This window comes from Gadus morhua, chromosome 4, assembly GCF_902167405.1.
Source record: "Gadus morhua chromosome 4, gadMor3.0, whole genome shotgun sequence".
Classification (NCBI taxonomy): domain Eukaryota; kingdom Metazoa; phylum Chordata; class Actinopteri; order Gadiformes; family Gadidae; genus Gadus; species Gadus morhua.
Window position 1 is genome coordinate 20664597 of NC_044051.1, and position 26495 is coordinate 20691091.

The 26495-nt window shown below is 48.1% G+C and overlaps 2 protein-coding genes across 5 annotated transcripts in view; both read right to left on the minus strand.

Moving 5' to 3' along the window:
• Positions 1 to 25901, minus strand: part of LOC115542486 (tenascin) — a 30864-nt gene extending 4963 nt beyond the window's left edge. For 2 of the 4 annotated variants that reach the window (XM_030354756.1, XM_030354755.1), the window contains exons 1-19: positions 25535 to 25901; positions 18699 to 19271; positions 16019 to 17335; positions 15235 to 15498; positions 14719 to 14834; positions 13919 to 14072; positions 12052 to 12321; positions 11264 to 11449; positions 11082 to 11171; positions 10194 to 10457; positions 7456 to 7734; positions 4482 to 4754; positions 3992 to 4264; positions 3347 to 3619; positions 2839 to 3141; positions 1678 to 1950; positions 1137 to 1259; positions 508 to 651; positions 265 to 384 (exon numbers count right to left, since the gene is read on the minus strand). In XM_030354756.1, the coding sequence (XP_030210616.1) occupies positions 265 to 384; positions 508 to 651; positions 1137 to 1259; positions 1678 to 1950; positions 2839 to 3141; positions 3347 to 3619; positions 3992 to 4264; positions 4482 to 4754; positions 7456 to 7734; positions 10194 to 10457; positions 11082 to 11171; positions 11264 to 11449; positions 12052 to 12321; positions 13919 to 14072; positions 14719 to 14834; positions 15235 to 15498; positions 16019 to 17335; positions 18699 to 19203 (5227 nt within the window). In that variant the 5' untranslated portion in view covers positions 19204 to 19271; positions 25535 to 25901. The remainder of the gene's footprint in view (positions 1 to 264; positions 385 to 507; positions 652 to 1136; positions 1260 to 1677; positions 1951 to 2838; positions 3142 to 3346; positions 3620 to 3991; positions 4265 to 4481; positions 4755 to 7455; positions 7735 to 10193; positions 10458 to 11081; positions 11172 to 11263; positions 11450 to 12051; positions 12322 to 13918; positions 14073 to 14718; positions 14835 to 15234; positions 15499 to 16018; positions 17336 to 18698; positions 19272 to 25534) is intronic. The other 2 variants (XM_030354757.1, XM_030354758.1) reach the window with 2 other exon arrangements.
• On the minus strand, positions 7741 to 9850 carry LOC115542487 (tenascin-like). Its single transcript, XM_030354760.1, has 2 exons — positions 9173 to 9850; positions 7741 to 8422 (listed from the first exon to the last, which is right to left on the minus strand). The coding sequence occupies exons 1-2, from the start codon at positions 9642 to 9644 to the stop codon at positions 7935 to 7937; spliced, it is 960 nt and encodes a 319-aa protein (XP_030210620.1). The 5' UTR covers positions 9645 to 9850; the 3' UTR covers positions 7741 to 7934.
• Positions 25902 to 26495: the final 594 nt, after the last annotated feature.

The following is a 26495-nucleotide window of genomic DNA, read 5'->3' on the forward strand; positions in this document are numbered from 1 at the left end:
CGACAGCCATGTCAGCCATGCAAGGCGACAGCCAGCTGATCGGGAGCAGTTAGGTTCAGGTGTCCTGCTCAGTGACCCCTCGACACTTGGTCAGGAGTATCTGGGAATCGAACCAGCAACCTGGCGGTTAACCACTCTACCCTCAACTGCCATTAAAACAAACCTGGCTGAATGGTCACATTCTTCTAAAAACTCCAGAGGAGTTTTCAGACTCCTCTAGAGTTCTAAAAACTCTAGAGGAGATTGTAGAGGAGAAGCCCTCACCTGAATCTGCGCTGTACGTGATGACATAGCCGTCCGCGGTGGCCGCGCTGGGCGCCCACAGCAACAGGGCCGAGGTCTCCGTGATGTTCAGCACACCCAGGCGCTGGGGCCCGTCCAGTGCTGCAGGGGAAGCAGACGCGCAGAGGACCAATCACAATGAGGGGGGCATCATGGGCGGAGCTCTGCAGAGACAGCTAGAGGCCACGACATAGACGGGGGTTAGGTGGACAGGGGGGGGCGTACCGGTGGTGACGGTGTCGGTGGAGGGGCTGCTTTCGTCCAGGCCCCTGACCGCGATGACGGTCACCTGGTAGGTCTTCCCAGGAACCAGGCCGGGCAGGAGGGCCTGGGTCTCAGCCCCGTCCACGGTCACACTCATGGGGTTCCCTTGCAGAGGGTGGGGGCGGTAGAGTCACAGTCAGTCACTTTGTATTAAGCACTAAACGACTAGTACAATTGAGAAGATGTGGCGACAAATGTTGTGTGTTGCGGTGACTGGATGCCTGGACTCTCCAAATGGTTAACCGGCTAGCACCCCGTCACCCGTTTAAAATGTTTTGCCTGTGTGTGTCAATTATGGCACCCATTGCACTCCTGATCATCCGTTTGAAGGAGGGATCCCCCACACTGAGTTCCTCTTCAATATTTCTTCGTTGCTAATAAATGTCTTGCCCTCTCGGAGGCTAGGGTCAGGGGGGTGCCATAAATGTATGGCCTAATAATCCCTTTGAGACTGCACCGCTGATTAAGGGCTATACAGACAAAATTTAATTGAATTCAAGTAGAATTGAGAGACAGACATGAATACATTCTTCCCCTACTCCTAATGGACATAGACCTATATTCACACATTGCAGATTGAGGACGTGTACCTTGTTGGAGCGGCACATAGACAATCCGGTAGCTGTCCACCTTGGAGCGTGGCTTCGCCCACTGTACCACGGCCGAGCTGTCACTCACATCGGTGAAACTAAGGCCGCTGGGGGAACCGAGGCCTAGCGGCCACACAGGCAGAGGGGCACAGACCAGAGAGGGGTTCAAACCAGGGAACGGACCAACACAACTAGCGAGAAACAAACCACAGTTCCTTTAATTTTCATTTCTGAAAAAAAGCGGGAAAAATACCAAAACGTTTTCCATAAAAATAAAAAAGGTAGGGTCATGTTGTCTATGTCAATTGTGGCTCCTAGGACCATGTGTGGTTAAACAGAGGCATAGAAGAAACCACTATACAAACCTGTGTTATGTTCAGGGATTTGAGGTAGTCAGTGTGCACACACACACACACACTCACCCCCCCCCTCCCCCCCACGCACACACTCTCACACACCCACACCAACACACACGCACACTTTCACACACACTCCCTGTAGTTGAGAGGCGAGGCTTACTGTGCTGAGCCTCCTCATGTACCTGTCTGAGCGACCCCCATGATGGGTTGCGAGCGCGTCTCAAGGGTCACCCCGTACAGCTCGATGTCGTACTCGGTGCCGCTCATGAGACCCGTGAACACGGCGGTGCGCTCCTCGCCGCGGGCGTCGCGCAAGTGCACCTTGGACACCTTCTTGGCGTCCCTCATCCTGATGACGAAGCGGTCGAACTGGTCTTCGGCGGCTGTCCACGACAGACGGAAGCCGTCGGCCGTTACGTCCGACACAAACAGGTGCTCTATCTCGGGCTCGGCCTCTGGGCGGGGACACAACCCAAGAAATGCTCTCCGTATGTTTGCCTCTGGTGTTCGGGGGCAGGGCCAGAGTGGCCCTCGTGCACGAGCGGTTGGACAGACGGACGAGGAGGCCGAAGAAGAAGGGAGGGCAGACTGGAGTAGAAGGTTTTTTCAGGTGTTTTTGTCTCCTGAGAACCCAGATCTGGGCTTAAAGTGTGGATCACGACTTGTTGTCCACCATGCATTCATTGCGAGAATGAAAGAAGAGAAAGTCGAAAGCATTCCGCTAAGAAACACAAGAGCTTCTTCATTGGATGGTTTATTGCGGTCAGGGAAATTCCACATTTACGGCCCCAGACGTAGACTTCCAGGCCCCCATGCACCCACCAACCAGTCCCCTGGTTCACTCGGGACATTCGGGACATAACGGATCAGAGTTCAAGTCAACGGACATGCTTTGTTCATTCAACTGTGTTTTCTTTCCTCCTGTTCAAGCCAATCATTCCATCATCATCGTCATCATATCCACCAGAACAGGAGATATGAATCATGCTATGTTTGCCGATATGTAATTAATTTGAATCCACAGTCGAAAAAGCAGGGGAAAACACACAAAATATGACAACATATCCAATATGTAGGTTCATATTTTGAAGAGAAACCTGAAGTGAGAGATCAATCATCAGGTTTTCTCTGACATTTCTCAACAGAGTTAGAGAAGAGGTTAGTAGTTAGATTTCATCAGTCTGAAAGAGGTAAGAATCCGAATGAGAGTGTGAATATATCATAAATACATGTGTGATGGATGTGCTTCAAACGCTTGCATCGGTCATAAGCACAAGGTCACCTTCAGTCAGGTGTGGGACCCATAACCAGTATTGATCGGCGACCCCTACTGTCACTAGTACCTGTCTTAGCCACTGTGGTCAGCGGGCGGGAGAGCAGGCCCGAGCTAGATACCCCCGTCAGCCTGACCTCATAGCCGATGCCTGTGATCAACCCCCACAGGTCCAGGTATGACTGGTTTCCCGGGACATTGAACTCATGCGGCTCCAACAGCCAGCCCGAGTCTGTCACAACTACTTGAAAGTGCTTGAAGGTGCCACCAGGGGGCGCCCCCTCCTGCTTCGTCTGCTTGGTCTCCCAGGACAGACGAAAGCCATATGGGGTAATGTTTGTAACGGTCAAGTTTTCCACTCTGGGCAAAGGAGCTGGAGGAGTTTGGTTAGATTACGAAAGATGAGCAACAGGCAATACAATGTTGAGGGGAACACTTTCAGAAAGTACACTGCGTGCAAATACTGCAAACAAAAGTAATGCACTAAAATTCACTTCATATGAAGGGCTCTATAACCCTGCTGTCTCGAGAACAGGCATTTAGAGAGACATGAATGCACGAGGAGAAAGACGCAGTACCTGTGATGGCATGGGCAAACACAGAGGAGCTGCGGCGCCCATGAGAGATACCGTACAGCTCTATATCATAGTCTGTGGCGTCCAGCAGCTCAGACACTGTCACGTTGCCCCCCGGGCTGGGCACCTTGAACTCCAGCGTATCAAACAGCTGCAGGGAGTCACTGACGCGGACCACAAAGACATCGAAGTGGCCCGAGACAGTGCTCCAGGACAGGGTGAGGTTATCTGGGCTCACCGACGCAGTGGTTAGAGTTCCCAACTGTGGGGCATCCTCTGAACAAAAGAGAATACCAGGATCTTGAGTGGTGCTGGGGATGGACTGCAGGAGGGTGTCCTTAAGCTAGCAAGAGTTGGGAGTTTGATTACAAAATATTGTGGATGTTGTTATAATCAGGGGTGTGTCCATAGGGGTCCACTGGCCACCTTATTGGCCACGCCTAGCAAATCAGGCATATAAATACAATCAAAAGCATGTGATATCTTCATTTTGGCACTACACTGCGTGGGTTGTTAACACACCCTCACACTGTTATTCTGTGCTGCTCTTGCCCCCCCCCCCCGTTATGAATGAGCCCTTACACCCCCCCTGGTTATAACCGTCATGCGTGTGTGAGGTGCACAGTGGGAAGCACATGCGGTGAATACCTGTGGTGGCTACGGCGAACAACGGCTGTGAGTTCTGGCCGCCGCTACTGGCGTACAGTTTAATGTCGTACTGAGTGGCAGCCTTGAGGCCGGTCATGACCGTGGCTCGCGCGTCTCCAGACAGTGCGCGGCCCATGGCCCGCGAGGGCGTGGCCGACTCTCGGACCTCTACGATAAAGTTATGGAAAGCCTTTTCTCCCGTCTGCCAGGACAGAGAGAAGCGGTCTGAGGTAATGTTTGAAACCACGAGCCTGGACAAGTCAGGCTCCGCAGCTACAAAAGGAGAGAAGATAACAGGTCTGTGTGTTGACGTCAAAGGTACGTGTGCGTGTGTTGAATGTATGATCAATGGAAATAAGGATGTTCACTTTTTAATTGTCAACTTTAAATATATTTCAATAGTTAACTTTTTAATTGAGTCCAAAATGAAATTATGGCCCTGAATGCTCTTCTTAAAGGGCCGACATTGCTGTAGGAAGAGGAAAGGTACCTGTAGAGGCGACAGAACTGACAGCATTGGTTCGAGATCCCTTGGAGACCCCATAGAGGTAGGCTACATAGTCAGTGCTAGGCCGCAGTCCAATGACATCGTACGACCGGACGTCACCTGATATGTTATGTTCCCGCGGCTCCGTCAGCCAATCAGAGTCTATTATCTCCAGAACATAACCGTCAACGTGTCCTTGCGTACCATTCCACGACATTGAGAAACCTTCTGACGTTAAGTTAGACACATATAGATTGCCAACCACCGCTCGGCTCACTAAAAAGAAGAAAGCGCTGTTAGATTCACATGAGAACATTACATGGACCACTTTAGGCCTCTGATCTGAGGGGAGGGATGCCCTGTCACTGAAATGATAGCAAACTTATTTAGCTAAGAATCCTTTCAGCCTGAATGACCTACGTACTCTGGAGAGGGGCTCTATTTATCGGCCTGTGATCGACCTTGTCTTACATGTCCATGCTTACGTCTTTGCGGTAGAGACTTTTTCATATTTGAGTGTTGGGAAAGCTTTATGTTTGTGTATTTTACAGAAGAGACTTCGGAAGCTTCCGAGACAGAGGTCAGTAATTGTGTTTTTTACTTTACTTCTTACAACTATATTCATGACAGGACCTCCTGTTGAAACAGATCCTGTAAGAATGAAGAGTACCAAAGTAGGCCTAATTATTTTTTCTGGAAAATGACATTTCCTGAAAAGATTATTTGGAACAGGATGAAATATCAGAAGACTTGCTTTAACTCTTCAAACAATCAGCATGATTAGATATAACTCACTCACTCCTATTTCCAATTCTCAATATTCTGGGTAGCTCAATAAAATATTCAATATATTGTAATCTGTTTTTATAAATGAATTGCAAGTTATGAAGGAGAATCACCTCGATACATAACATATGGACATAAAGGCCCATACCGAAAGTATCACTTCTACTGGAGATTCCTAGCCTTGTGAGACTATCCAGAAATGTTGGGTTCGGTAATAAATATCAGTCTGGCCTTGCTCATCAGATGAACTACCTAAGTGACGGTCTTGCTCTCTTCACTCAAAAAATTACAACTGAGAAAAGCCTTCCTTGCAGATTTACCTTAATCTTTTTACATCTCTGCTCGGTGTTCTTCGTAAACAACTATTTTGACTTCTCCAACTAACTAAACCTTCCTGCCCCACTTCCTGTTTGACAGGAACTTAAAATCTCCCCCCCGAGCGCTGATTGGTCCTTCATTTGAACTTTTTTGGAAGAGGGTTTCAACAGGCTCAAGGCCAGACTGAGACAGAACGTAAACCTACTGGATCAGGATGGGCTCAAAAGGCTAGGGGAGTCCCCTCCAAACAGTTTGTTGCATTGCTGTATAGAGTGTGTGGTTTGAGCTTTAGTCCTTTGTTCTTCTGATTTTGTATTCACTATTATTTACGTTTGTAACCAAAGCAACTGAAAGGGATTTTCTTTCCGATAGCTGCTCAAACCGGTACGGCTAAGGCATGTCGCTCAAGGATGCTACTGGTCGCTTGTTAACATTTGGTGTCATGTCCTAACACCATGACCAATAGCTAATTATACCCTGTAACTGCCAAAAACAGTCATAGGGCTGAGGGTGAGTAGCACTGCCTACTTCTCTATACAGTCATGCACAAAAACTGTTATGGTCCCCTTAAAAGTGTTGTTCAACAGAGTGAAAGCATGGTCTAAGGAAAAGAAAAGGTTTGACAAGTGAAGGTGGGATTGGATTTGTAAACATATTAACCGTGTTGACCGATGATGAGGATAAAAAGCATTGCTCCATGCCAGGCCAAATGCAGTGTTTTTTTCATGCAGCGCAGCAAAACAGCTCAACGTTTCAGCAGTATCAAAGTTAGATAGGGAACATGAAATAAAGATTTACAATCTCAGAACAGTGCTATAATGAAACATGCAGAAGGAAATAGGTGTATTTTTAGTTTGTAAACAACTGGTTGTATAACTATTGTGGAAGACACAACCAAAGAAAGATGTTCATAAACTTGCTCAATCACAAACTGATGTAATCAGTTACAAGCTGGTCGGGGCAATCATTTAAAACAAGTTAATTATTCCCCGAATGACATGTTGATATTATGAACCTCAGCTTTGGGTATTTAAAAACAATAACCGAAACTAATGAGAAGTAATTTCCCCACGAGTCAGGAGCACTTAGTTTCGGGAGCTACCGACTAGCAGCATATTATCTCTCATGTTTCAAAGATTACACGTTGAATTAGGTTTTAATGGAAGGAAATGAGAAAAACCAAGCGAGCAGACTGTACTACAGTGTGAAAGGATCTGGAGGTGAGGTCACGCTCTGTTGTAATCACTGTAGCACCCTCAACCTGGACATCCATGTCAACACACACCCCACGATGCAAGGAGCTCCATTCAGAGAGGGGGGCTTCATGCACTCGGGGGCCACGGGGGAGCAATACAGGGGGAGGGTGGTCGTTGGAAGGCTCCTGGCTCGGCTCAGCCATGGGGAACCGGTATTGCACCATCACCCCATCACCCACCCACCATCACCCAGCCTACCCTCTCCCGGCCACAAACTCAAGCACACGGCTTGGATGGTAACGACGGGACACAAGCAAGTCAGTTAGGGTGGCAGATGTTGATGACCAAATACAGATGTTGAGGACACAATGCAGACGTTGATGACAAAATGCAGTTATGTTTTTGTTTGGCTTTGGTTTGTTTGTTTGTTTGTTTCATGCAATGCTATTTGTTGGTTGGCAACGCAAAATGGGAGACGCAAATGATATTTTTTAGCATCTCTTTTTGTTTGAATGTGTAGTAGTAGTGATAGAAGTAGTAGTAGTAGTAGTAGCAGCAGTAGTAGTTCACAAGAGAGTATGAACCGAAATGTAGGGATCAACGGATGGGAAGTCAGCAGGAAGTAGAAGGGATGAAGAGGAGGAATAGGAAGGCGTCGGCTCTGGAGACCCGGGTACCTGTGGTGGCCTCCGTGTACACCGGCTCCAGGAAGCGGTCCGGGAGCATGGCGTACAGGCCCACCATGTAGCCGGTGTCCGGGGCCAGCCCCGACACCAGCAGGCTGAAGGCCTCCCCGGACAGAGTGAGGTTCTGGCTCTCGGCCGGGTTCTCCAGGTTTGTTAGTTCAAGGACAAAGCCCTCAAAGTCCTGGTGCGCCGGGGGGCTCCAGGACACATTGAAGCTGTCCCATGTGTTGTCAGAGACGGTGAGGGTTAGCACCCTAGGGCTGATCTCATCTGCAGAGATGACACGCATCCACCATGGAGGGGGTCAGAAAATACACAATGGATATGGATACGAATCATGATCAGATCAATTGGGAAACAACGATGAAAAGAGCGAAACAATAGTAGACGCTAGGGAGATGCATGTGAACACATGAATGCCTCGTTAAAATGCAGACTGGATATGTGTTCCTCCACTCTATTATCGTGCTTCAAGTACCTGTATCAACAAACATTTTCAGAGGTTGCGACCGCACGCCTTCCACCAGGCCGTACAATGTAATCTCATAACGCGTCGAGGGAGACAGGCCCTCTATCTCAGCGCCTCCCTCACTTCCTGCTACCATGGTGGTACGCGCAGGTGCCTCCTCCGATGGGGAGCTCAGCTCCACCAGAAAATGATCAAAGGTCTGGTCTGGGGCCGACCAGCTGACCCCCACGCTAGTGGAGGACATGTTGGTCAGCGTGAACGCCCCAAACGGCTCTGTGAGGGGACTCTCGGTCCCCACAACGGGAGGGGAACCAAGAGTGTGTGAGACCACTATGGTGGGGACAGGTGCTGTTTCTGAAAAAGATTGTGGTCTTGTTGAGGTTGCGGTTGTTGGTGTTGCTGTTGTTGCTGTTGATGCTGTTGTTGTTGTTGTTGTGGTTAGGACGTCTGTGACATTCATAATTAAGCCTGGAGAGGTGGGCTCGGGTACTATGGAGAATAAAAGTACGTTCAAGAAGTGTTAAAGAGTTTGACACATTATTATCATCATATCGTGGAAAATAACAAAACATCAGACAACTTTGCACCGGTGACGTGGCACACAACGGTTCAATAGGTGACCCTCTAAGGTGCGTTCTGGATGTCGCTGGCCCCCGTAGACCACGCGTACATCGCCAAACGCCGGACGTTTGCGATCGAACATCTCGCAAACGCATGAATATACATTTAATGCAATTGCATTAATAACATCCGTCTGAATGTTTAACGCTCGAAGATTTCAGAAGGCCTCCAGGATTGAAGTCCTCAGATCTTCGAATGGAGGAAGAAGCCATGCACAGCCATTCCCTTTATCGACTTGTCCTTTTGAACGAATATATCAGGACTAATATATTGTTCCTTTTGAATAAGCACATTGTAAAATGTGATTATTAAAGTGAATTGCTGAATGTGATTATTTAACATGCACTGTTTAGGCATGGAGAATGCTCGATAGAAAATGTATACGTGTTCTCTTATTTGGTATGCAATAGTCGGCTCCATTGAAAACATGCAAAGATTGTTGAAGGATGCAGTTGTCTTGTTTATGATCCTTATCATGCCGTACGAACTGTTGAGCAGGTCTTCAAAACCAAAACTGCAAGACAACAAGACAAGCTTTGCATTCCCAGAAGAGGGGACTCATCACTACGTTATGGATGCGGTCTTGGGTCAACATGCGTGCCAAAGGAAACAGTATACCTGTGACGGCGATAGCCTCAAGAAGCAGGGACCCATTGCTACCGGTAATCCCGTGAAGTGTGATTCGATATTCTGTGGAGGCGTTCAGGCCTCGGATTCTAGAGCGGGTGGAATTTCCGCTAAGGACGACCTCCATGACTGCCAGCGTTTGGAGCGGGCCTCTGCACTCTACCACGAGGCTGTCGTAGGCCGCCGGAGGTTTGAGCTCCCACGAGAGATCGAATCCATCGGACGTGTGCGCCGATACATTGAGGCCTGTGAGCTCGTCGGCGGGTCCCATCCCCGAGAGCTGGGAGTCGGGGGGCGTGTCTAGGTGTGCGAAGCTAATGATATTGTCGTCCAGCCCTGACTGAGGTGTGAGCTCGGGAACATCGGAGTGAGCTGAATAAAACGTGTAAGAGGCTACAGGAGAAACACAAGAGAGCACACAAGGTATAGCACACACGGAGAACACATGAGAGTGTGTAGCCATTCACTCGGTTTGGTCTGCACCTCAAAATAAAGGAATAAATATATATTATTATGTCATTAATGTGTGTCTATTAGAGCTGTACTCGTGTACAATGATTCTAATCTCTGGATGGAAAGATTATTGTTATGTTTTCACACTTGGATGTTGGAGCAGAATAAAATATTTATTTTACGTGAGAGGCTTAAAAAAAAAAAAAAGCTATTTTTTTTAAAGGTTAAGCGTTGTATCAGCGATGTTGGGTGACATCACTTCTGTTGGTATTTGGAGCCAGATCCAAAACAAACCGGGCCAGCTCGCCCCTCCCTTCCGTGTTTTGTGCATGGACAGGTTTCGTGCCTCCAGTAAAATCTATCCCTAACGCAGTGCAAGACTCTGAAGGAGAGGAAAGTTCAGATGAATGTGATCGGCTTAGAATCGCTGATACAACCTTTAACACAGATATAAACTGCCAAATGTGGTTTAACCTGAAATCGAGGAAAACAACAACAAAATATTTCCAAATGAAAGCTCCCTCATGCCTTAAGACGAGCTCTTCAATAGACCACCCACCTGTGGAGGCAGACAGGCTCACTGGGGAGCTTTTCTTGGGGCCCCGCTCCGCGGTCAGGGCCACGCTGTACAGCGTGTCCGGGTTCAGGTCATCGAGGGCAAGGCTGGTGGCCGTGGGAGGCAGCCTCAGCTTCTGCGAGGGGCCGTCTCTGGAGGTGTACGCCAGCGTGTAGCCGTTGAGCTTAGCCTTGGGCTTCTTCCAGCGCAGCATCAGAGAGGTCTCCGTCGAATCCACCACCTCCAGGTCTTTGGGAGGATCCAGATCTGAGGGAGTAGGAGGGGATGTAGATCAGTAGGATTCTTGTGTTATCATTTTATAACTGTTAATCTCATTAGGGTTATTTTTTACATATGTTTTATTTATTTGTTCATGTGTAGTTCCACTAGCTGCCTTTGGTTTGGAAAGGTCCACTTCAGAAGTCCTAGCAGCATTCTCAGTCAACGGAAAAACTAGTATCTGATTCTCGTAGTACCAAGCCAATCAATGTGTCTCTGTGCAGGACCACTGTGGCTAGTTCATTTCCATATTATCTGTTTTTACGAGGTCCCGTTTGACCGTTGAAATTTCAGAAAAAAGTTATTAAGGGATGAATATTAAGAGATTTGGCCATAGACTTGTTTCCCGTCTGGTATGAATAAAGAACATCTTGTCTATGCAATGTGAAATCAATCACATAATGTTTAAAATACACAACAAAGGCAACACTCAAACAGAGGCTGAAACTTCATGAACGATTGTCGTTAAAACGTCTCATCAAGTCCGCTGTAGACTATAAACCACTCATACTCTATGCTGTTGCCAAGATTGCTCTAATATCATTTCCCCATGTGTGCGTTCCCACCGCGGTCTGAGGAGGATTTTTATGATGATGGCAGTAAGTCTCTCACCAGTGGCTGCATTTGTAGTCGCAGGCAAACTCTCCCGCTCATCTTTAACAGCGGTGACTCCGATCCCGTACTCCGTGCCTGGTCTTAGCCCTGTCGTGCACAACACAGGAAAGGAAAAAACATGATTGAGTAAAGTACAAAGTATTCATGTGTATTTAGTATTCAGTGCATTATCCTCTTACCGGTAATGGTAGCCTTTGTGGTTTCTCCTGCGGCGCTGGGAAACAGCTCCTCACGAGGGGAACCCCCGGAGAAGGGGGTGTATTTCACTCTGTAGCCGCCCACGTCCGCCTCACTGTTGCTCCACTCCAGGCTGATGCTGTCATCTGTCTGAGACAGGGTCTTCAGGGTCCTGGGACTATCCAGATCTAGAGGGGCGCGGGAGGGAAATCCAAGGATGTCTTTGATATTCAAAAGGCAGACTTTAATGTTGTATGTTTGGGAAATTGCTGTGGTAGGTACTTTGAGACTATTACACCCCAGTGTGCAGTGTTTGTTGGGATGTAATGAATCAAATAAACTTCTGTGGTCTGGAGAGTCTAGGGGATAGTCTAGTCACGAGACCGACCGACCCTCTTCCAAGGCATTGCTTTTGGCTAGTGGCGACGACCAGACGAACATCTACAAGTAAGCATACTTAACCAAAGGGCCTAACGCCTTACTGCTCATAAGGGTGAGAAGTTAGGCCTCTCCTTGCTAGGGTGAACACATGCAGTTGCATGCATGACTTCTTATTGGCTGATAGGGCGACCCAAAACCTGCTGATTAAGCGTTTATATGACACACCGTCAAACAGTCCTCCACCTGGTGAAACAAAACTGAAGGGGAGTTAACTGGGGAGAGCCCTGCACCCTCAGATTTACCAATTTTAAAGGCGGGGCACAGAGGTTTGGTTCTCCTTTTGCGTCTGTATCTGTCATGGCAAACCCGTGGGTCTTTTTGGGTAAAGAGCCTCTCCTGAAGGCCTTACCGGTGGTGAAGGTCCTGCTGACGGGGTCGCTGGCAACGCCCCGCCTCCTGGAGGTCAGGGAGATCTGGTACTCGGTGTCGGGCCTCAGGTCCCCTGCGATGTACTGGGTGTCCATATTGGTGAGGTCGACGCTGGTCTGGTCCGAGGGGTCGGAGGTTGGCGCGTAGGTCACCGTGATGCTGGTGACTTCGGTCACAGGCTGGGACCACGAGAACAGTGCAGAGGAGTCTGTCACGTCCTTTACCAGGACCTGCTGAGGGCCCTCGATCTCTGGAACGCACAGAGTAAGAGAGGCAACATCAATGACGGAGGGGTGTTTTGGAACCCTGTTCATACTTAAAGCTAAGGCAGGCAATTAGGACAAACTAGCCAGGGTTGGCCTGATCTTGATAGCATAGAAACACAAAAATCCCTACCCTCCCTTAGACCTCCCTCAAAAGCCGCTGCCCCACAACTTTGGACCAGCTCGCTAGCATTATCTGTGGGTCCGCCTAGCCTTGGGCAGGACTGCTGCCGTGCACACTGAGAGCACAGGCAGAGGGGGTGCCCATAGCCTGGTAGGTATGAGTAGGCCATCCAGTCATTGAATGTGGGCCAAATGAAATGATTGGACAGGCTTATCAGGCCTGGACACCAGATTATCTCTCTTCATCAGAGCATTGATTCATTTATTTCTATCTGGACATTATTACATTAATGCATGCTTCATTTTTGTTTTGAGATGAGAAATCCCCCAGCTTTGGTTGAGGGATACGCTTAAGCCTCCACTGCTGCCACCACCCCTACGTATACAAACCCCCCAAAAAATGTCCCGGGCATAACTCTCCCCCTGTTGTGTTATATTTCTGCTGGGCCGTGCTGCGTCTCAGCCTGTGTAAATAGATGACCTCAGACGATGGAACGGAGAGGAGTGGAGGGGGTCGGTGGCGCGGGGCTCGGTAAATCCAAATGTGTTTTCCATGCAGCCTGGCATTCCACCGCTGCTGTGCGTATAAACTGAAGCGACACAGTCGAGGTGGAAGATTTAACAAGCACTTAGACAGACTCTATAAATGAGTTCTAATAAGGCTACCTGTGGAGATTATACGTGTTCACGCCCAGAATAAAACGCTTTATTTTTTACTCCAATTAGCTGCATTAATGACAACCCCGGGTGCTCAGACTTGGGGATCATAACATACAGGCCAGAACCAAATTGCCTACAGAGAATAGAAGCTCAGAGTAGAGCTGCTGCTCCTCTGCTTAGAAGGGAGTCAGTTGAGGTGGTTTATCTGGTAAAGATGCCCACTGGGCGCCTCCCTAGGGAGGTGTTCCAGGCACGTCCAGTGGGAAGGAGACCTCGGGGAAGACTCAGGACTAAGTGGAGAGATTATATCTCAACTCTGGCCTGGGAACGCCTCGGGATCCCCCCGTCATAGGTGGGAAATGTGGCCCAGGAAAGGGAAGATAGAGAAGGACCCCCTGCTAGAGCTGCTGCCCCCGCGACCCAATACCGAATGAAGATGAGGATGAGGAGGGGGAATAGCATGTTTCCTTGATCTCTGATGATGAATATCATGATTGTCTAGTGATTTAGTACGGTACAATTGTTATTGTACCTTTAGGAAGTAAAACTAGTCTTAAATGTATAAATATAAATATATTATATTATAATTTAATTAAATACATTACATAAAGTGTATATAGTAGTTTAATTATTTAAAAGCAGTGAGAGAAATTCCTTGGAAACAGTTTAAACACAAACAAAAGACTGTTTACCGCCGTGAAGGGATAATGGTGCTGAGATGACGCAGAAGAACGGCCGCCCTTTCATTTCAACTGCCCGACCCACCCAGGGTGCATGCACGGAGGCATAATGAGGACTCACTAGTGCTGAAGGTCCTGGTGGTCTGAGGGCCCTTCGTGTTGTTCTTGATGGCTCGGAGAGAGACCTCGTACTCCTGTCCAGGACCAAGCCCTGATTGCTCGAAGTTGTTTTGTGTTGACGGCAGGATATTCACAATCTTTCCATTCTCTTCTTTCTGTAAAGATCCACAGCTTTTTAGAGTTGCTGATTGTCAATAAACGTATATAGTGAGGTTAAGCCTGTTATTTTTTAGGTATATATTTATAAAGTTCATAAGACTTGAGTCTAGAGTCTTTCAAAAACAAATGTCAAATTTTCAGCACCAATCCCAACCGTCCAAGATAAACTCTTGATAAAGCACTTGATAAATACCACACATTATTCTTACATGCACCTTTTTTGGAGAACGGGGAAGTAAATTATTGACTCAAGTATCCCGGTGGTTTGTGCAGGGGCGATTCCCTGTTGTCCAACACCTACCGTGTTTTGGATATTGACCGACCGTGTTGGTAAATATATTGACCTAACATGTTTTGATATATAGACCTACTGTGTTGTGATATATAGACCTAAAGTATTGGTCATTATATAGACCTACCGTGTTGTGATGTATAGACCTACCGTGTTGTGGATGTAGACTACCATGTTGGGATATATATACCTACCGTGGTGTGGATGCAGACCTACCGTGTTTTGGATTCAGACCTACCATGTTGTGATAGATAGACCTACCATGTTGTGATATATATACCCACAGTGCTGTGAGATAGACCTACTGTGTTGTGAGGTATAGACCTACCGTGCTGTGGATGCAGACCTACCATGTTGCGGATGTTGAGCTCCCATCCATCAAAGGTGATCTCCAGCGGGTCCCACTCCACCTTCACGGAAGACTCCCTCACCGACTTGAACCTCAATCCCTCCGGCTGGGGAAGACCTGAAAGGTAAAGGCGTGACATCGCATGAAAATAACACACACACACATACATGACGTCATAAAAGTCTCCATACAATATACTTTATCATTCTATGATCAAATCCTCTCATCTATTCTACTCCACTCTTCTCTGGTCTAATTTTATCTAAAATAAATAATAAACTAATCTAATCCATTATATTTATATATATCTGTTTGTTATACATTTGATCAAATCAAATATACATAGAGACTCATGCAGAATAATTGAATCTGATGATATTTCATTGGCCCTTTGGTCCATAAATCAATAAATCTATAAATATATATTAGTGTGCCTTACATTTGATCATGTTAGTATTTAAAGCCGACTACTCTAGGAGCTATAGGTCCGTGGGTCAGTAGTTGAGAGGTGACCTACTGGTGGCCACCCGGGCGCTCACGGGCACGCTCTTCATGTTGTTGAGGACGGCGTAAACGTTGATCAGGTACTCGACCCCGGGCTCCAGCCCCTCTACCCGAGCGGTGCTGTCGTCCCCGGGCACGCTGAACTCCTGGCGCAGGCCGCCTGGGCCCGTGGGCACGTAGGTGACCATGTATTGTGTCACCAGCTTCTCGTTGTTCCAGGACAGGTCCACCGTGTGGGGGGTCACGTCGCTCACCAAGAGGTCCGTCGGCGGGGAAACTAGAGAGCAGAGATAACGAAGAGGCATACATAGGTAACCCTCTGATCTTCCGGGCACAATAAACATACTTACGAAAACAAACAATATACTGTATATATAGCCTACATATAAATATATATATAAAAATTGTACAATTGTACTAAATAACTGCCTGTTTACAATTCCCAAATATGTGGTGTTCCGTAAGTTTCATATTCAACCCACACTGAGCGAGTCAATAAAACTCCCTCAAGTTCAATTGGTCTAGTTTTTGCTTATTAAATACATTTGGTATGAACGATAATGTATAATTCCATTTGATAATGAAATTTAACTTCAATTGGATTTAAAATATAATTAATCAATTAATCGTGAGTTAACTCTCCGATACTTTGCGATTAATTGCGAATATTTATTTTAATCATTTGACAGCCCTAGAATATATCTTATATTTTATTCAACATATTGCAACATCAATTCTTCTAGTCTGCATTACATAAATCCATCCGTCAATCAGAAGACCTCAGCCTGAGTCCTCACCTTGCTTGCAGTCCGCTCCGATGTAGCCCTCTTCACACTGGCACCGGCCCTCCACGCACCGGCCCGTGTCCCGGCAGTCCCCGGGGCAGCTCAGCTCCCCGCAGCCGGGCCCCTCGTAGCCCGCGTCGCACGAGCACCTGCCGTCCAGGCACCGCCCGCGGCCGCCGCAGTTGTCAGGACACGTGACCACGGAGCAGTCGTCCCCGGAGAAGCCCTCCTGGCAGACGCACGCCCCGTCCAGGCAGAAGCCCCGCGCCAGGCAGGCGTTGGGGCACGCCTTCTGCCCACAGTCCTCGCCGGCGAAGCCCTCGTCGCACACGCAGCGCCCCGCCACGCAGCGCCCGCGGCCGTAGCAGTCGTTGGGGCAGCTCAGCGTGCCGCAGTCCTCGCCCACGTACCCTGGGTCGCACACGCAGTGGCCCGCCACGCACTCCCCGCGCCCGTAGCAGTTCCCCGGGCACGTCCGCACGCCGCAGTCCTCGCCGGCGAACCCTTGGTCGCACACGCACTGGCCGTCGACGCAGCGGCCGCGGTGCCGGCACGCGTCGGGGCAGGACAGCTCCGAGCAGTCGTCGCCTTGGAATCCGGCGTCGCAGCTGCACTTCCCGTCGACGCAGCGGCCGCGGCGGTTGCAGTCGTTGGGGCACGCCGCCTCGCCGCACGCCTCGCCGCGGAACCCGGCGTCGCAGATGCACACGCCGTTGAAGCAGCTGCCGCGCCCGCCGCAGTCGCCGGGGCAGGTGAGCGCCGAGCAGTCCTCGCCGCCGTAGCCTGCGCTGCACACGCACCGGCCGTCCGCGCCGCAGAAGCCGTTGCCGCGGCAGCCCTGGGGGCAGAGGCGCTGGCCGCACTCGGCGCCGGCGTAGCCCTCGTCGCAGTAGCAGGTGCCGTTGACGCAGCGGCCGCGGTCGTAGCAGTCGCTGGGGCAGGTGAGCTCCGAGCAGTCCAGGCCGCCCCAGGGCTCCTCGCACACGCAGTCCCCGTCCTCGCAGCGGCCCCGCCCCAGGCAGCTGTTCAGACAGTCGGCCTGGGAGCAGTCGTCGCCCTGGAAGCCCGGGTTGCAGACGCAGCGCCCGTCCACACACGCGCCGCTCTCGCCGCAGTCCCGAGGGCAGGCCTGCCACCGGCAGTCGTCCCCGGAGAAGCCCGGGAAGCAGTGGCAGCGGCCGTCCAGGCAGCGGCCCTGGGCGTGGCAGGCGTTGGGGCAGGAGGCCTCGCTGCAGTTGGCTCCGGACCAGCCCGGCTCGCACACGCAGCCGCAGCTCTCCGTGCTGTAGTTACCATGGCCGCCGCAGTATGGCTTGGTGCCCACCTCGCCTGCACAGGCAAACAACACCAGAGGAAACCTTAGGAAGCATTTGGTTTGGGCTGGGATCATCTCACACATCTAACACTCAGATCTGGCTGAACGGGTTCTTTCACTTCCTTTCATTTCATATTTGTACCGAACAATCATGTTGCTGGAAGCGGCGATCTGTTATTGGCGAAAACAAACTAGAAAGGTTTCTGTAAAGGTTTCAAATCAACACTGTGTAGATTGGCCACTGTAGACATGCCACTGACATTAAAGTCCCATACTGAAAGCTACATCCAGTCAAATGAATTGTTCTTATTTAGAATATCTCTGTAACTTAACAGGATGCAAGGCGTAACTCCGCCGCTTTCAGTTTTTGGTTTCCTGCCCAGGCTCTGTGCCGTCTTCTCACAGAAGTTATGCCGTAACACAGTAGGAATGCTGGACCAGAAGTTCTGCTGTAACACAGTAGGACTGCTGGATCAGACGTTCTGCTATAACACAGTCGGACTGCTGGATAAGAAGCTCTGATATAATGTAGTAGGACTGCTGGACAAGTAGTTCTGCTATAACCTAGTAGGACTATAGGTCTGAGATTAAGTTTAAGATGATCATCACCTACCCAACTCTGTTTGGAGTAGTATCTTGTTTATAAAACAACATTGGAAAATGTCGCTGCACTCATCTAAAGCGCCAGCTACATGTCCATCACAATACAATCCATTAAGAAGGACACACAGCATAACCACATGGCCAGTAAATGAATGCCGTTGAAGAGCTACAAGCGAAACTCTAACCCAGAAACCAGGGACTGCCTCAGGACTCTAACCTACTTAGGTCCACAAGAAGCAACCATCATCTATCACGGTCACTTATTCATCAAATTCCTTCATTCGTTCATTCATGAGTGCATCCATTCACTTGGGTGGTTGCATGAAGGCCATACCAAGTAACAAGGCTTCCCACCGTAACAAACTCTTATAAAATGTTTTACAGTAAATGATTACAAATGGCTCGTAATGCCTGTTGGACCAATAAACCAAAAAACAACTAGAAGAGAAAGTGTGAAGGCACATGAGGCCACACACACTGACAGAAACGTTCCCCTACAGATGTGGGCAATTTACTAAAAGTCTGGGAGACAAAATGGGCCTTAAACATCTTAAGAGTTAAAATCCATCCATTAAACGTGATGTCACTGACTGACTGAGTATCCAAATGAAACTGAACCTATATCATTCAAGTAAACCTCATTGGAATCACTCATACGTCAACAATCATCATTAAATTAAACTTCTCCTCCAAATTAAGGATTTATTATTATTCAGAAACGTGTTGTTTAAGCCGATTGACCGTGCATAACAAACCAACAGGCGCGGTGCGTACCTGTGACCTGCGCGGTGCAGCAGCCCGCATCGCCGCCGCCACACTGGTGTCGCAGCGTGGACACCTCCGCCTCCAGCATCTCCAGACGGCTCAGCAGCGCCTTCAGCTCCGGGAGTCCGCTCGCATCGGCGTCGGCGCAGCCGCACGCCTGCCGTGGCACGTTGATGCGGTGGGTGAATACGATCTGGTTCTCCTGGTCCAGAGTGTGCTCGGTGGTGCTCAGCCCGGGGGAAGCGGGGCCGTCTGCCGACTCCAGGGGTTCCAGCTCGGAGCTGCCCGGGGAGTCCAGGTCCACAGAGCACACGGAGCTGGCGGGCACGTTAATGTTGTACACGTGGTTGAAGACCACGGGCTGACCCGAGTTAGGGAGGGTGAGGTTGTCGCGCACGGTGGGCGCCAGGGACTCCCGCCGATGCCTGATGGTCCGCTGGACCAGCCCGGTGTCGGCCATGCTCAGCAGAGCGGTCAGGAGGAGGACGCTGAGGCCCAGGCTGTTTGGGCCCATGCTGGAAGAAGTCACTGGGAACGGGTAGTTGGAAGACTACGAACCGGTCCTGGTTAATGTAGGAGGACCTTTGAATCAAACAGAAAAGACATCATCGATCAAACTACCGATATGGTTGGCCTACATCGATAGAAATGTTGTCCTTTGTATCGATAAGCAATACAATGTAACTCTGAACTCTGTTTGACAGACAGCTAAATTCAAGTACAGATATTTTAATGGTGATAATAGCTTCATTAGACAAGTTTAAACCAAATTGAATAAAGTGTATTACTTAAGCATAATGTATAATAGTTAATGGTGAATGTCATCAGATGTCGACAAAGGGCCGTATTGGACTCCTATTTTCCAAGAACATACCATGCTGTCACTCTGCTATTCTTCATATGTCCTAGACATGCTTTATAGGATCTGCTTTTCATTAGGTTCTCTACGGGACATACTGACACCATTCTAAATCATAGCACAGTATGGAGATAGAATGTAAGCACTAAGACCCCGACTCAGAGCGCTTACGACTGCATTCATAGTCATGTGAGCACTCTGAGAGGAAAGCACGAGACAAGAGCAAAACGTAAAAGAAAATGGCAAAGATACAAAATGAAATTTCAGAGTTAAAGTGAGTGTGCATCACATATTGCTGTGTTTCTTTTGTGATGTGGTGAATTCCTGTATTAACGCTTTATTGTCTCCTGAGTGGTCGTTCCCCCAGACTCAGATTGCCTCATAACCCAGAGACTGGAACTCTATAATTTGTGGTAGAAACGCAAGGATGAATCAGAACCTTTTCCTCAGCGTGGGAGAGCAGGAAAAATAAGGGAACTTTTGAATATCCCCTGAATGGGCTTAGCAGCATGGCTCCTCAGCAATCCCTACAATAGAAATGCATACCTGTAGGGTCGTAATATTCGTATTGAACAGCGTCCAACCTTCTATGGGTATGATAATGACCTATTCTTCTCCTTCCAGTCCTGTCCCTCACTACCATTGGACACTGATTACAAAGACCTCCAGGGTCAAAGCCATTAAGCCACAACAATTTAGTTGCCTTCCTTTTTCTAAGGTCCAAGGGCCGGACCAGTTCTACATCTTGTCCTGCTCTATGGAAGCGAAATGATTAAAGCGGAGCTCATGTTTCACGGGTTTGTCCCATATGATGTGCGCTATACAAGGCCAAGGATGGAAATGTAAGAAACTGAGGGAAACAAAGCCTTCCAATGTGTTTAGGGTGTTCCTATAGATCAGAATCCTTTTTGCAACTAAAGAAGGATAATTTATAGTCTTGAGGTTTGCCCATCAGGGCGGACCAAAAAATTCATGGGCAGGTTTTAAATTCAACAAAGGGACAAAATCCAAGAATATTAATCTTGTTATATTGTCTTTGACATTTATAGACGTTACAGCAGCGTATCCGGAGGCTGCTGCTCTCCCGTCTGAAGCATGTATTGGGGAGGTGAACCCGGGGTTGACCGAGGACATCGCCATGGGACTTGAAGAGACAATTTGGGCAGGGGATCGAAATACACAAAATGGGATCCTTAATTTAAAATCCAGAATTGCCTGAACTGTATTATTTTCCCTCTTAGCTGGCAGGGAAGAGGGAACTTTCCCACCTGGAAAAGACTAACTGGGAATGTTGGCCATGGACGAAAGACATCTGTTTAGTTGAGTAGCAGAAGGAGAAAGAGGTGGGCGTGATGTGTCCAGACCAGGCCGGCATTATGCTTTCTAACACTAGAACAAATGATTGGTGGAGCTTTGCATACTCTACTTCGCCATCACCATTGGACCTTGGGTAATTTCTGCTGACACAGATACATTCCCACCGTTCAAGTGAATTAAGTGTGAAGATATTCCAACAGTGGAATTGCTGCACTTCCTAGCAGAGTAATAAAGTTTGTAAGTAAGATTATGTCCAAACACCCATCATGTAAGATTCCAATTTATCGTAAAGTTCCCACAAATTAGTTTTGCTCAAATGGTGTATTCTATAAAATTACTTCAATACAGTTATGTAGACACGATTTTTGCCCAATTAAATGTTTTCCCAAACATTTAATTGTTTACTTCTGTTATACAGACTTATTACGTAGTTATGACACATGCCTGCGCTTGTGTTAAACGGACAAGTATTTTGTGCAGTTACATTGCTCTATTGTCAACTATGACGTGACATCGCTCCGACTCTTTGGTAAGTCCTGCCCCGACGAAGCCTAGGAACTAGCCAAATCTTTCAAGTTCATGTTTCATTTACTCTGCAAATTAGTTCTGCTGAGGTCTACCCTCCCTTACAAAAAGATTTTTGCCCGGTATGAGATAGACCGACCAATCACAGCCGTTTATCCAATAAGAGGCGAGATAAACACGAGAACGGGGCAGAGGAGCATTTTATAGGGACAACAAAAGATGGCTACTGCTGGTGTAGAACGGTCTGTTGATTCCGCTATCAGGGCAAAATTAAACAACTGGATGGTATGTTTTCACTAAAAGAAGAACAAACGACTGAAAAAAAATCGTCGGTCAGAGCCCATCATCCGTCTCGTTGTAACGATTGGTTGAGGGCCTATCCAAATGCGTCCAGAGGAATTTTGGTCTGAGCCCGCTGGTAGCGCCCCTTGGAAATCGAAAACTATTGAAGAGGTTCCAGATTATGACAGTTTTTCAATACATTTGTATTGGGATGCCAGACTACATGGCTGGTTTAGACTACAATTTGAGCCTGATTTTGCCCCGATTAGTTCGTCGCAGACAAAAGGTCGGCAACGAGACGAGGTGTTGTAATGTGACATGCTTGCGACCTGCGATGCTTTCGTCTGCGACGTACGAAAACCCCACGACCAAAAGTTTGGCATGTCAGAATTTTTTGGGGAATCCCATGACGTATCCATTGTTGACATGAGGGAGCCCCGCCCCCAGTTGCGTGAGGGAACCCCACGAACAGCTGGAGCTCACGCGCAGTGTTTACCAACTGACTTCACTGCACTACGCTGAGTACACAGTAACTACTACAAAAAATATTAGCAAGAAGAAGAATGCTAATAAAGAAAACAAGAGAAAATGGAACAACATAATGGAGAAAACTTTGGTTGAAATGTGGCAGCAACGTCCCCTGTATTTTTGACGTGTCCACAAAGGAGTTCAATGATAGGGTGAAGGGATACAGCCTGGCGAGAAATAGCCGACGGCCTTGACCTACCCGGTAAGTTTGGAGCCAACAGCTGTTGACGTGCTAATAGCTATCATAACTAGCTAGCTAGCTATCATATCACAAACCTCAAACCGCCAGCATAATGTCTAGTGCTAGGTACTCGGGATCCATTGTTGACGCTCTGTTGCTAGGCTACGTTGTTGCTGCAGGTACTTTGTATAGCTCATGTCACGCGAAATGCAACTACTGTGAGGAGTTGCTGCATTGAGCAGATATAAAAACTACTGGAACCTTTACGACAAATATTTAAAAAACCTTTATGTCAGTCCTAAACCTTAGATTTTCTAAATATCTTGCAAACGTGAATGATACAAAGTACAGAGCTTCCCACCCTCAAATCTTGTAGTGTGGCCAGTCTTCCGACGAGACAAGGCCCGATTTCCTGGCTCTGTGATCGTATAGTGTGGCATGTGAATCGTCTAGTCTGAACCAGCCATAATGAAAGATGTTCGAAAAATGTCATCTGACTTCTCGGCTTAGGACTTTAATGCCCCTTTTCCACCGACAGTACCAGCTCAACTCGCCTCGACTTAGCCCACCTTTCCTTGGGTTTCGATCAACGTGCATCAGCGCGCAAGAACATGCCGTGGACCGTGACAGGTGGAGACGCTCCTGTGTGTAGCCCTGTCTGTTTATGTTTCACATGGATAAGTACGTCACTACAGTTTTGCGCATGTCTGCTATGACGACCCGGCCCTACTGAAGAGGTACTTTATACTAGATGGAAACACAACGTGCCTGGAACCAAACCAACTCATGCAACGCTAAGTCGTGGCGAGTAGCGTGGCTGGTACTGTCAATGGAAAAGAGGCATAAGTGACCTTCGTGCCTGTAAAGTGACTTCGACTTAGCGGTCTTTCGGAAAATAATTTCTGTCCCAGTCAGCTATTTTTTCATGCAATTTAAAGCAGTGCTTTCATAAGCTTTACACACAATCACACAAACACACAGATAACTAGTAACTGGTATATTCTGTGAAGCAATATATGCAACCTATATTTTATGTGAACAATACAACTGCTGAAATGTCTGCCGTGCCTCTTCTACAACTGTGTCTGGGCCTCTCAGCGGTCTGTCTGAGACTCCCGCCTCACAGCCGGACAGGGACAATCAATCATCATCTCATCGGTCCGGTCTCAGTTTTCTCTCTGTCTCCATCCTGGTGCATTTTTTTGCTATCAATGGCAAAGGAAAGAGGGCAGCTCTTAACGCACCTGGACCAGCTGGAAGTAATCAGGAGCAGTGGAGAAAGAATCCATACGGCGAGGCTCCTGGTGGGAACAGTTACCGGATAGAATAGAACGGGCAACAGCTCATTGAGAGCTTTAACGTTTTCCTCATGTTTTACGTCAGCAACGAAAATGAGGTCTCCCTCTACGAATAATTAAGAGAGAGTCAGACGGTAGACGCTACAAAACTGTTGTAGAAATCATTTATTCACAACGCATTGCAAGTAGTTTCTATAGATCACCCTATATATTCTTTACGAAAGTAACAATCAATGGAATGTAATATATGGCCGGTAAACCCCTATGGGACTGTAACTACCCCCCCCCCCCCCCTTACCCTTACCCTAACCCTTACTCCCCCCGTCCCCCAGGGCACAGACAGAAAAGAGGCCGACCCTTATTCTCAACAAAACCCATAATGTTAAGAACAGATACAAGATAACATATAACATCATCCCCGTAGTGACGGTGCAGTGCAAAGAAAGTAACAATGATGCAAAGTGAAACCTACATTATTTATGACGATTATGAATTATATGAGGTCAAGTTTGCAATTTCCTTTGCCATGTATGGGGTCATCTTGTGAACAGATTCGGGAATGCTATGAGTGATGTATTATTCATATGAGTATCTATCGCAATTTGTGAACCTACCAAAGGGAAGATCAAATGAAGGATTGAATCACCTTCAACTGAACCAACATTTCCATAATTTATTAAAATGTTCTAATGGAAAAGTCAACTTGATTGCATTGGCCATAGTAAAACTATAATTCGCTTGACAGCCAATCTAAAAAGACACCTGGATAATCATGCAAGTCCAGACTTTACTTAACACTTTCACATACCCACACACACACACACACACGCACGTACGTACAAAGGCGCGCACACACACACACACACACACACACACACACACACACACACACACACACACACACACACACACACACACACACACACACACACACACACACACACACACACACACACACACACACACACACAGCAGTACACTGGCAGGATCCAGCACACACAGGGAGACATGAAACATACACACAGACACATCCACACCCATGAAAACATACTTACACACATGAATACACACACACACACGCACACACACACACACCCAAGCACAAAAAGTGCCAAGACACTAAAAGTGCCAAGATCCGACAAACCACACCATCTTTTGCTCCAGCACACACACGGAGGCAATAGAATACACACACACATACATAATGCATGCAGAGAAACCCACACGCATACACTACCATGTAGAACCACACACACACACACACACACACGCACACACCAAAATGCACGCATACACACAGAACAACAAACGCATGCACGCAAAATAAAACAGACTTTTTTTGATTCACTTTGATACATTTGGAAAATCCCTTTTGGCAGGGCGCTCTGTGGCGGCATATTCTCCCAGGCAGCCGAGCAAGGCAGTGAATAGCTCCTCCATATGCCGGGTCCCCCAGTAGTCGGTCATCGCATCGAGCCCGTTTCCCCTGACGGGCTGTGATTCATTCCTCCCAGCAGCCAGGAGTCACTTCATACATCCGTCCAGTACTCTCAGAAAGTTGTCGCCCTGCAGACCAATCAACTGGATGCAGTGGAGTGGCCGCAAGCGTTGTACAACAGCGAGTGTTGATAAAAGCTACGGTAATTAAATATTCAGAATAAAGATGTTTTGATGTTGTGAATTTTTGATTCGATGAATAGTGAATGTAAAACATGCATCCCTAAAATGAATGATTACATAGCAATCACGACCCTGCGTAGCAGTCCATGGATTCATTCAAATGAGCTTAAGGTCCTTTTGCTTTCCTGCACCTCTGAACAACATCTTCCACATCACAACCTGCCCTGTGACTTACCTGCTGCTGCGTCAATCTACCGGGCTTCACAAGTCTCCACAGGTGAGGTGGCGCTCTTTCTGCGAGTCCCCCCTCAGCCAACTGCATGGGTTCTTAGTTATAATGATATCTGGTTTCACCGCTTCATGGAGGAGAAAAATAAAATATTCTCCGTTTTCTTTCCTTTCCTCCTCTATTTTTCTTTGTCTCCTCTCGTCAGCGTTGGCTCCTGGAGACCCTTCTCCCTGGCACTGTGCAGAGAGCCTGGCAGCCAACGAGAGCGAGGGACAGAGAGAGAGAGTGTGAGAGAGAGGGAGAGAGAGTTTGAGCAAAAAGGCAGGCTGTGAGGAGGGGAAAATGTATTTTTAAAGTGTGAGGAGTCCAGTGCAGCTCGGACCCCCAGATGCAGACTCAACCCTTAAATAGCCGACGCTCCATATCCCCCCCCCATCCTGTCCTCCTGTCCCTCCCCCCCACCCCATCCTCCTCTCCCTCTCTCCCCCACCCCATCCTCCTCTCCCTCTCTCCCCCACCCCATCCTCCTCTCCCTCTCTCCCCCACCCCATCCTCCCCTCCCTCTCTCCCACCCCCTCCTTCTCTCTCTCTCCCCCTACCCCTTCTCTTCTCCTTCTCTCCCCCACCCCCTCCTTCTCTTCCGCTCTCCCCCACCCCATCCTCCTCTCCCTCTCTCCCCGACGCACACGCGGATTCCACCACGGCGTTTTGGAGGCTAGTCTAGGTGCCGTTGTTATTGGGTCATGGCACACAAATGATGACAGAGGGAAACAGTGAGTAAAGTTGGAGGAGGAATGGAGAGAGAAATGTATGGGAAACGCCAGGAAGAGGCAGGTAACAGGATGGCAGAAGGATGCCCTGTGTGTTGAATACACCTTCATTTAAAAAAGAAAAAGGGTTAGTCTACCATTCAAAGCTTAGGAACCTGCTTCATATTGACATGTAACGTCAAAATGTGGGGAGAAAC

Coding starts and splice junctions, on each gene's coding strand:
- LOC115542487 (XM_030354760.1), bottom strand. CDS start 9,644: ATGGCTACACACTCTCATGTGTTCTCCGTGTGTGCTATACCTTGTGTG. Junction 8,423..9,172: donor TGAGGCTATCGCCGTCACAG/GTATACTGTTTC, acceptor TATTCTCCATAG/TACCCGAGCCCACCTCTCCA.